At 35.3% G+C, this 12,108-nt stretch overlaps 1 protein-coding gene across 4 annotated transcripts in view; it reads left to right on the top strand.

The window, feature by feature from the left end:
* Window positions 1-12,108, top strand: part of EML4 (EMAP like 4) — a 162,034-nt gene that overhangs the window by 66,905 nt on the left and 83,021 nt on the right. For all 4 annotated transcript variants that reach the window (XM_007445745.1, XM_007445743.1, XM_007445746.1 and 1 more), the window contains exon 2: window positions 7,893-8,075. In XM_007445745.1, the coding sequence (XP_007445807.1) occupies window positions 7,893-8,075 (183 nt within the window). The remainder of the gene's footprint in view (window positions 1-7,892; window positions 8,076-12,108) is intronic.

Genomic DNA, 12,108 nt, shown 5'->3' with positions numbered 1-12,108 from the left:
CATCTATAGGTGTATGTATGCCTCTGGATATACAGTTCTACACAGATACAACTACACTATAAATGTTGCCTGCAATTTTTCTCTTTATAGTATGTTGTTACTCCTAGTAAACTTTCTTATTTACGATTTTAAATATATACCATCCTTTTTAAGAGCACCGTAGTGTACCGTAATACAACTATTTATTTAATCAGTTCCCCATTGATAGTCCTTTAGGTTAGTGCCTTCACTTTTTTTAACTGTAAACAATGCATGGTGTTGTTACTGGTTTCTCATGGTTCTTCACCCATATTAGCTCTTCTAATCCTTGCCACTACCATTCTACCCATTAAGGCCTGCCCAGTGTCTTAACATAAGTGCTTTAGGAAGGGGAGATCAGAGACTGTCTTTAATTTTTTTTTTTAATATTTGTTCTTTGGATGGTATTATATCTCATACCATATACCTTTTTGAGATGGACTTTTTTTCCCCCAAAGGTTCATAGGTAACAGCTAATCTTACGGTCATTCCATTAGCCCTCAAAGCAGTCATAAAAACCACCTGGTTTAGTTGTTTGTATGACACAGAACCTCAGGGTTCTTTGGAAGTACAACTCTGTTTTATCTGTTTTGGGATTTAATTTGCAAAAGTGGTTTCATTGTTCTTAAAAAAGTGAGTAATTATATAGTCTAGTCATCCATGGTCCCCATCCTCTCTCAGAAGAGAAAAATCACTAACTTCCACCTCAAAAAAGTATAATACAATATATGTTTTAATTGTCTTTATGACATAGATGTTCTATTACCTGTGGAGGCCTCCCTGTACTATCCCCTGCCCTACACCATTAGAAGTAACTATTGTCATAAATTTTGTATATGTTATTCCCTTGCTCTGTGGTTTTGTTCTAAGCAATATATTATTTACTTTTGTATTTTTTGAACTTTATGTAAAGTCCGACTTGCTTTTTACAATCATTATTATATTCCAGAGATTTATACATGATGTTTCATGTAGCCATAGTTTATTTTTACCACTTTGTAGTATTCTGTTGAATGTTTATATCACAATTTATTTACACATTTTATAGTTAATGGACATTTAGGTTGTTTCCAGTTTGTTTCTATTGTGAACTTTGCTGTTGTGAACATTATTGAACATTTCTGTTGGTGTATGTATGCAAGAGCAGAGGTTGGGAAACTATGCCTGGCAGGCCACCTGTTTTTTGTTTGTTTGTTTTTGCGGTACACGGGCCTCTCACTGTTGTGGCCTCTCCCATTGCGGAGCACAAGCTCCGGACGCGCAGGCTCAGGGGCCATGGCTCACGGGCCTAGCCTCTCCGCGGCATGTGGGATCTTCCCGGACCGGGGCACGAACCCGTGTCTCCTACATTGGCAGGCAGACTCTCAACCACTGCGCCACCAGGGAAGCCCCTCCAGGCCACCTGTTTTATAAAAAAAGTTTTATTGGAACATAGCCACACAATCATTTACGTATTTATAGCTGTCTTTGTGTTACAAAGGCAGATTTGAGTAGTTGCTACAGAGATGATGTGGTCTGCAGAGCCTAAAATATTTACTGTCTGGCCCTCACAGAAAAATATTGCCAACCCTGCTGTAGGTCAGGGTCTATACACCCAGGAGGGGAATTGCTGGGTCATAGAATGTGTGCATCTTCAGTTTTACCAGATGATGCCAAAGTTGGTGTTACTTTTGTTTTTGTTTTTTAATCTCAAAGTTTTGAAACAGTTTACCGCCTACCAGTAATATATGAGAATTCACATTACTCTGTATCCTAGGGAATACTTGATATTGTCACGCTTAAAATTTTTTGCCTGTTTGGTGAGCATAAAATAATGTTTCATATGGTTTTAATTTAATTTTCCTTTTCAAGATTATTAATGAGGTGCTTGAGCCTTATTTCATATGTTCATTGGCCATTTACGTTTTCTTTTCCATGAGGTGTTTAGTCAAGGCTTTTGCCAGTTTTTCTGTAGGATTGTCTTTCTGATTGACTTGTAGGAATTCTGTATTCAGGATCCTAATCCTTTATCACTTGTAAGTGTAAGAACTATTCCTCGTTTGTGAATTGCTTTTTCTCTTTACTGTGTCTTTTAGTGGACACGTATTCTGAATTCTAATGTAGTTTCTATATTTACTTTTATAGATAGTGCTTTTTGTATCTTGTTTAGGAACCTCCTCTCTACTTGCAGGATATGAAAATATTCTCTATTATTTTTCTAAAGGTTTTATAATTTTGCCCTTAATTCTTTAATCTGCTTGGATTTGATTTTCATGTGTGGTGGAGATAGGGACTTCAATATACTGAACTTTAATGAATTTTTGAATTTTAATTTAACTTGAGAAGTTCTGCCATTATTTCTTCACATACTTTTTTCATCTAGAATCTTTTTCTCCTCTTCCTCTGGGACTCCAGTGACACAAATATTAGGCCTGAGGCTGTGTCCATTTTTTTTCTCTGTGTTTAAATTGTATACATCATATATATAATGTATTTGCATATAATATACATACATAATATAATTTTTTTTAATAGAAGAGGTCCTAATTTCAGAGATTATTTTTTTCTTCTTATAAACAGTTCAAGAAGCTTGGTTATCCAATATCCCATAATGTCGGAAATTAGATTAGAAAGGAGTATTGCTATAGACTGTCATAGTTAATACTAACTGCAAAGAAAGAAGCAGAAAAGGTATGAAGAAAGATTATAAGTTTGAAAATGTACTTTAAATTATTTCATTAGAAATATAATAGCCTCCAGGGTGTCATTTTATCACAGTGCTTGCAGCACAAAGTAATATTTTCAGTGAAGACTGAGTCATCTAGAAGTTGCTGTGTTATAATTATATGTCCTTGTTAAGAAGACAGGAAAATAAGTGATCCATTTTAGAAAGATTTACATAAAACCATTGACATTCAAAAGGTGCTAGAATGTATAGGCATGCCTCGTTCTGATGTGATGCTGGGTTGCCAACTTTTAGATATTTAGAATAGAATACCTCTGCAAAGGTAACATGTATTTCTTGACAGTTTAGAAGACAAATTAACTATGATTCACTGTAGTAAAAGCATGAGTGGCTACTGTTGTAGTTTTAAAACTGTCATATTGGATATGAAAGTTTACTAGTTACTTTTTTTTTTTTTTTTGGCTTGCATCTCTAATAAAAGAGACCTTACTTATGCCAATAAATAGATTAGACTGATGGAAAAGAGGTTTATGGACTTCTTTCTCTTTTCTCTCTCTCTTTCTTTCTTTTTTATTTCCCCCCCCCTTAATGAGTTTAATAACCCTTGGGAATTTACTTGTAGTTCATATTTTAACCCTCAAGGCTAGAAACTGTTTTGAGAAGGAGCAAGGAAATGAGAGACTACCACAGTTATAAGGAAAAGGAGTCAATGTACTTGCATTAAGAAGGGGGAGTGGAATTAAGCCCCCAGAAAATAGATATATTTACTGAACATATGTATTCTTAAAAAGTTTATTGTGAATGCGCATGTGGTACATTAGAGATTGGGAGAGAAAAACATAACAAAGTTTTGAAAATGGAAAGAGCAAGAGCGATGGGTTCTATCAAGCCATCTGAGGACGGAGCTCTAACTCCAGTTTGCTGCGTGCCCAGGAGTAACTCACCTAATTTCACAGTCTTAGTTTACTTATCTATAAAATGGCAGTAGGGGCTGTTGATCTTTAAGATAGTCTCTGTTCTAGCTTTTATAATCAATGAGTGCAAATTTAAGTTAATTGCCTTATGCTCTGATATGTTCCTTTATGAAACTGGAATACTGTGTCTGAAGGAAACTTGCTTTAAGAAATTAAGCTTCAGAAGCACTGTATATTAGCTTAAATATAAGTTTAAATAACATATGAAATGTAACATATGATACATTTTTGTGAAATTCAAATAATATAGAAATACACTAAAAAGCAAAAATTTCCCTTTACCCTTATCCTTATAATCTCACTCTCCAAGTCAAAAGTAACCCAATTACCAGTTTGATGTGTATGCTTCTAGACTTTTTTCTATATGTACATAGAAATATATATAAATATGAAGTTTTTTGTTTATTTTTTAGAGGTATGTTTCGGTGTGTGTGTGTGTGTTTCAATAAATTATTTAGTACATGTTGTTCCCCAGTTTGCTTATTTACTCCACTTGAGTCGTCTTATAGATCTTTCAAATTTCTGGTTTATATACTTATTGTTTTTAATTGCATGGCTTTCTGTGGTGTGAGCATATAGCTTATTAACTCCATCCAGGGACTTTAGGTCATTTCCAATTTTGTAGCATTAATAAACAGTGTAGTAAAGAACACCACTATACAAATAGTAACTTACTGAACCCTCACTGTATGACAGTGCTGTGCATTATTTCACCTAATAATCTCAAACCTGAGATAAGTACTAATTAGCATGAAAAAATTACATGAGGAAACCAGTCACAGAGCTGTTAAGTAGCAAACAGATTTATTCAGGCAGTGTAACACTAGAATTTATGCACAGTTCTACTTGCCTCTGAAAAGGTGAAGGGCCAAGATATTAGGAAGATGTTACAGGGTTTCAGGGCTATAATCAACTACTATGCCACTTTGCATCTCTGTTGTTGCTGTTGCCTTAGCTTGAGTAACCCTGTAATTGATCATTCAAACTGGGAAAATTTAGAGAGAAAGAAGGAATGTTATAATATTTTTACTGAGATAGCAGACATGTTTGTCCTGGACAAATCGAGACACATGAACACCTTACTCCTAGCCTAGGCCACCTTCACCTTTCACACGGGTTACTGCATTACCCTCCTGCCTGCTCTCCTTACATTTACTCTTATTCTGTTCCAATCCATTCTCTCACAGAAACCAAAATAACCTTTTTAAAACAGAAATCTGATTATATCACTTCATAGTTTAAACCCTGTCTGGCTTTGTGAAAGAATATATTTATTCGGTCCTCCTGTGATTATTGTTAAGATGCAGCATGAAATAGAGTAAAGGGCGCTTAAACTGTGAGTCAAGAGTCCTCTGTTTGAGTTTCAGATATCAAGACTAGTTTGGTGACCTTGGGCAAGCTATTTAACTTCTCAAGCTGTTTCCTCAAATACAAAATGCAGATAGACCGAGGAGAGGGATGAGGTAATAAACAGGAAAGGTACTATATAAATGCAGGACATTGTTAATAGTTAACTTTTTGCTTGTTATGGCCTTTGAAAAATTGTCTTTGTATCTTATCACAGTATCTAGCAGGTTGTGGTTGGATTTTTACAAGCTGAACCACCTTTCATGTGACTGTCCAAGTTTTAAAAAATAAAAACCTTAGTCATTTTAAAAAAAATCAAAGTCTGTAAAAGTTAAGTGACTTACCAAAAGTAAAAGCTAGTTACCATGCTGGTACTAAAACCCAGGACTATACCCTTGGCATTATAGTCTGATAATCTTTCCACTAGCCTTTGCTGCCTTCTCAAAAGAATTAAGGAGATCATGTGTTTATAAAAATCACATAAATATTTTACCTGTGATTATAATTTAGATAATTAAGAACAATTTAGAAAGGCATATCTGTATAATTTACTGACTTAATCAGGACCTTTGGCTTACAAATGATGGCTTGTAAAAAGAGAGTTTATTAGGTTACATAATTAGCTAAAAGAAATATTAGAGTAGCTCTCAGAATTGAAGGTCCAGGGCTTCAGAGATTAGAACTGGAACTCAGGGCAGACAAGACTCTTTATCACTGACAGCCCTAGGTCTGTGTGTCCTTATAGTTGATAAACCAGGAAGGATGGGCTACACCTCTCTCTCCCTCTCTCCCTCTCTCTCTCTCCCCTCTGAAATTTGGGAGGACTCCATTTGGCCTAACCCATATCTCGCAACCATTTTATGCTAGTATTAGGTTGAACCATATGAAATTACCAATAGTCCTATTTTTACCAACTAAAAAGGTCACTTCCTTCGCTTCAACCTATTAATAGTGCAGGGTGGTAGAGAGGAGAATGAGGCATCCTAGATTGACAGCCCTAATGGAACCTCAAAAACTGGTGGAGTTCCACAAAACAGCTGGTGTTCTCCTACCAGAAGAAGGAAAATAGGAAAGTATTCTGGGCAGACAAATATAATAGTAACCATAGTGTAACACACATACAGAATATGGATTAGCTAGAATTCAGCTAGAACACTCTGGAAATGAAAAAGACCTCAAATATAAAAATTTCTAAAACAAGAAGCTGAATTGTTCTTATTAGTCCTTTTCTTAAGCATCTCAAAGTTTGACATATCTGCCTTTTATGTAATACATGGGCCCAAAGCTCTCAAATGATACCTTTTGTACTTTGAAGTTGTGTGTTAAACATTTATTGAATGTCGAACATGTCCTGGGTACCTTCCTCATAACAATATTTAAAGACGAAGAAACAGGTTCAAACAGGTAAAATAACTTTCCTAAGATTACACAACTGATTAACTATGGTACTAGAATTTGAAGTCTAAATTGAAGATAAAACCCAACTTTTCCTTCCATTCCAGTACTTCTCCAAATATTGTCATTGAAATACCTCTAAAGACAGAAGAGAGTACATATGTATGCCTGAGCTATCTGTAGGCATATAAGGTCTTAAATATGAATATGTTTAGGCATATAAGGTCTTAAATATATGAATATGTTTACTGCTCCATAATAGAGGGTGATAACTTTGGTTTTAAAATGCTGAGGGTTTTGTTGTTGTTGTTGTTTTTATTTATTTATTTTTTGCGGTACGCGGGCCTCTCACTGTTGTGGCCTCTCCCCTTGCGGAGCACAGGCTCCAGACGCGCAGGCTCAGCGGCCATGGCTCACGGGCCCAGCCGCTCCGTGGCATGTGGGATCCTCCCGGACCGGGGCACGAACCCATGTCCCCTGCATAGGCAGGTGGACTCTCAACCACTGCGCCACCAGGGAAGCCCTGTTGTTGTTATTTTTAACTCAAACTTTGAGTTAAATTGTCTGCTTAAGATGTCTGGCACATTATCTCAGTATGAGAAAAATGGCACACTATGGCTTAGTGTGTGAATGACTGACCCAGTATATCTCACTCAGGTCAAACCATTCTTCTGTGAGAACCTAATTCCCCCCATGAATTGTCCTGCTTATAGTGAATTAGCCAATAGCAATTGATCTTTTATAAACATTTGGATTCAGATTGATCCAACAAAGTAGTGTACTCTCAAGTTACATAGCTTTGGAAGTTTGTAATTGCTATGGTACAGCTGAACTTTATTTTGTTGTTGTTCTTGTTACATACCTAAGGCAGATATTAGCTATGTGCTGTAAAGAAACCACCTTTTTTTTTTTTTTTTTTTAAGAGAGGTTGAGGCATTGGGGAGAGAGAAGGAGCAGCAACAAGTCTTTTACTAATTATGTAGCCATATTTGCGGGGGGAGATTCGGAGTATAATAATAAAGATAGAAGTAAAGAATGCTTTCTTATCATTGATGCTGAATCTGATACATAAAGCAAAATTGAAGTGATTTGTACTCCTTATTTTCATAAATAATTATGATAATGATATAAGTAAGAAGGATGCTTTGAATAGTTTACAGTCTTGCAAGTTTTCAAATGTCTACAGAGTGATATATTTAGGGAACATTTTGGTGAAAAAACTATTAAGGTGATGGTATAATAGACAGAAAATATGACCATGGGAAAATTTTCATAATTTTAATTATATGTCAGCTGTATTAACTTTTACTATTTTAAATTAGTTCAAGTAGCTATGAAAATCTTTACAGAAATTAATCTGTGCAAAAACAAATTTTTTTCCAATTTTTCTCATCTTTTAAACGACTTAGCTGGTATAGTTTTTCTTATATGTCATTAGATTCTTTCTTAAGAAGTTTACTTTAAAAATATTCCATATTTTCTTTTCTTTATAGATGATAGTATTTCTGCTGCAAGTACTTCTGATGTTCAAGATCGCCTCTCAGCCCTTGAGTTACGAGTTCAACAACAAGAAGATGAAATCACTGTGCTAAAGGCAGCTTTGGCTGATGTTTTGAGGCGTCTTACAATCTCTGAAGATCATGTAGCCTCAGTGAAAAAATCAGTCCCAAGTAAAGGTAATTAAGTGTGTTGTAAGTAGGAAGAGTTTTGCTTTTTGCAACATTTTCTTTGAAATAATATATTAAACGTGTATTTTTTCAGTGACATTAAGATTGGGAATATAAAACTATAGTTCCTCTTTTGGATTACTTATGACTATAGTTTATTTTCCATTTCCTTTTTCTTTATCCCTAAGAAATTCTGAAAGTTTATTATTTTAAATTGGGAATTTTGGGGTAATGCCACTGATTGTACTTACTGGCTTTTATGTCATTGTGTTTGTGTGAATTTAGTATCTTTCAACTGCATAACAAACTTACTGAGTGCAGAGGGGGTGGGATGAACTGGGAGATTTGGATTGACATATATACACTAATATGTATTAAATTGATAACTAATAAGAATCTGGTGGCACAGTGGTTAAGAATCCGCCTGCCAATACAGGGGACACGGGTTACAGCCCTGGTTTGGGAAGATCCCACATGCTGCAGAGCACCTAAGCCCATGTGCCACAGCTACAGAGCCTGCACTCTAGAGCCCGTGAGCCATAGCTATTGAGCCCTCGTGCCACAACTACTGAAGCCCACGCGCCTAGAGCCTGTGCTCCACAACAAGAGAAGCCACTACAATGAGAAGCCCATGCACTGCAACAAAGACCCAACACAGCCAAAAAATAAATTGATTAATGAAAAAGAAAAAGAGAACCTGCTGTATAAAATAAAATAAAATTCAAAAATAAATTTACTGAGGGCAGGAACTGAATCATCTTTTTGTGTCTCCCATAGACTTCACATTGTATGTTGAACGTAGCAGGTAGGCACTCATACTTTTTAAATGAACTCTCTTATCATTACAGAAAGGATTTAAAGCATTATAGTTCGTATAGCTTCATTCTAAGCCTGTGGTCATTAGTCAGGAGAATCATGAAGAATTTAATTTAAACTCTGAAACTTACTGCCAACCCCAGTTCAATGGAAATTTTAACTTCTAGACATTGGGGATTTTCACAGACTGAAATAAACTGTTATCAGGACCTTGTTACTCTGAGTTTGGAGCAGATGTCATGTAGCCTTTCTCTTCTTCCAGCCACCCAGAAGGAATATTAAATTATTTCACATTAATCAAACAGTCAAACATATCATTTCATATATCTCACTGATTTCTTGGTAGAGAAGGGTAGATGGACATAGGCATGATTATCCCCATTTGGCAATGGGAAAAGGAAAAGATTCATCAGCTTACCTCTCTACTGTAATATGTCAACGCAGATGATTAACCTAGGGAGGAGTCTTACATAACTCCTAGGTTTTAGCTGGAGATTACATAGTTAACCAGAATATGAGGAGCAGATATGGAAGAAAGATTATGAATTCAGTTTCCGAATGTTGAGTTTGAGGTATGTGTGGTGTATAGATAGATACATATTGATAGCTGAATTATATAGGTCTAGTGCTCAGGCTAGTCTTGGTTAGGAATAAAAATTTGGGAATGTTCAGCTTATGGATGATAGTTGAAGCCATAGAAGGAGGATGTAAAACAAGAAAGTGGCTCAGGGTAGTTCTTTCAGGAGCTCCAGTATTTCAGCATAGCAAAGAAAGAGTGATTCATGTTGCCAGCTGCTACAAAGAGGTCAAGTAAAACAAAGACTGAGAGGTGGGTGACCATTGGATTTGACATTTATGAGAATATTAGAAACCTCTCCAAAAGGAATTTTAGTGGAGTGATAGGATTACAAATCTAATTGCAGTATTTTGAGAAGCAGGAATTGAGGAGAACTCTGGAATTAAGAGCAGCAACTGTAGCCAGCCACTTTTTTCAGAAAATTAACCTGAGAGGGGAAGAGGGTAGTAGAAGAGGATGCTAAATCGAAGACCAGTTTTAATTATTTTTATTTTTTAAGACGTTATAGACTGTAGCAGAAAAATACATTGAGGACAAAAAGGCAGCAGAGAGGAAGATGATGTTGGTGAGGGAGGGATGGTGGTAACTGAGGCAAGTTTCCTGAGAGTTTGAGAAGGGATGTTAGAGCAAGTTAAAAACTATTAGTCTTAGATGGAAAAAAGGCTACTTCTGAATATTGAGATATCCATTCCAATAGAATGGAAAGAGATAAAACTAAGTGGAGGTTGATATATATTCACAGTTGTCAGGGCTTGAAGTTTCATTCCTTATCACTTTCTCCTCAGGAGATAGTGATGCCCTTTAGGAAAGTAAGGCAGTTCCTGGCTGGTGAAAAAAAAAGGGAGTCGACATTTGGAATGGTAAGAGAGTAGAAAATGGAAGGCCACAGACATGAAAGAAATGCTCAGGGACCCTGAGGGTACCGGCTACCGAGTTGTGAAACTTTGAGGGAGGGGCATTCATTCTGCCTGGTTTTCTGATTCCCATTCTCATACCTCCCACCCTCCAGCACTCCAGGCCTTTGTGTTAATAGTGGAGAGTTAGATAGCAGGATGGTTCTTTTCCATTACTGGTTAGTAGGATAAATGTGTCAGTGGCATGGGATAAGTAAGGGACCTGAGAGTTTGGCAAAAGACTTGATTGAAACCACTTTGGTTAATAATGTTGTAAGTGGGTTTTTAATTTTTTGAGAACCAACTTTGAGGATTGCCAAAATCAAGCCAGGAAAAAAAAACCTTTTTTGGTTATAAATTGATTTTTCTAAGAGGATTCTAGAGTTGTTAGAGTATTAATGTATACGGGCTTTACAGGGAAGGTAAACTGTACCTAAAGAGAGAACAGGTTTCTATAGTTTCTACCCTCAGCTTCTGGCTCTGTATTAAAGTATTTTTAAATCCTATAAGACAAAATGATATAGTATTTGGTTATTATCTCATTTTAAAAGCTTATTTTGAATAATTTGTATTAACCTACAATTTTTTTTAAATTTTATTACATTAAAACAATAGTACATTATAATCTTGTGTTGAGAAAAAATTAAACGTTTTCTCTCATTGTTTATTTACTAAGGTATTTCAGTAAAGAAATATTTATAGAGAAATTTAAAGACTGCTCTTTTTTTAATTTGGCATACAGACGATATTTTGTATGACACATCAGTTCCTTAGCACCTACCTGTTTCAGTTTCATGAAGTACAAATACAGTTTAAATAGCTGGAGTTCCTATCCCCTAGGAACATACTTTCTGTAAGTGGTCCTTTTCTAGTTGTCATTCATAAATCCTTTGTCTGTAAAGTGAATTTAGAATCAGTTTTGTTACAGGCTCTTTAGTGGAGATTTATCCTGTTCTGGAGCCACCTAGTACCGGCTCTTACTTATTAATAACTTTATTAATAAGTAGTACCGGCTCTTACTTATTAATAACTTTATTAATTAGAGAGTTACTAAGTACTAAGTTTCTTTCCATTAATTCTATGTCATAAATTTACTTCGACTGCCGTTCTTATAATATGCTGATGTGGTTCACATTTTGAAATAGAATCCACTAGTGAATATTCTTTAAGTTACTTTGTTACCTTAGGCACAGACTTTGAATTGCTGGATATAAAATGGATTGCTGGGGAGAAGATTGATTATATAATAATTTGGGGAAATATTATTTCAGAAATGAGCATAATTCATTAAGGATTAACCACTGGATTTCCCATTAGTGAAAAAACTTGCCTGACCAATTATGTTCTCTAATATTGATATTAACACATCAAGAGAAATACATATTTAAAGTTGTGTTAATTTTATTATTTGCAATTCTAAACAGCTCTATCTTGAAATATATATATTGTATACTATAGAAAGTAATTGGAAAAGAAATATTAAGTGATTCTTCACGATTGTCATTTGTATGTAACCTTAAAAAGATCAACCATCAGTTTTGACAAAACAGGATTAACATATTAATGGTATAAATATTTGGAATAAACACTTTAAGCAAAGTATTTTCTAACAAATGAAAAAAATATTTTTGAAAAAAAATTTTTTTAAAAACAATGAATACTTTGCAGGGATTTTGTATTTTCTCCTTCAATTAAAAAGTAAATTAAGGCTTCCCTGGTGGCACAGTGGTTGAGAGTCCGCCTGCCGATGCAGGGG

This window comes from Lipotes vexillifer, unplaced genomic scaffold, assembly GCF_000442215.2.
Source record: "Lipotes vexillifer unplaced genomic scaffold, Lipotes_vexillifer_v1.1 scaffold278, whole genome shotgun sequence".
In the NCBI taxonomy this organism is placed as follows: domain Eukaryota; kingdom Metazoa; phylum Chordata; class Mammalia; order Artiodactyla; family Lipotidae; genus Lipotes; species Lipotes vexillifer.
Note: the sequence above shows the minus strand (reverse complement) of the source record. Positions and strands in the feature narration are given on the sequence as shown.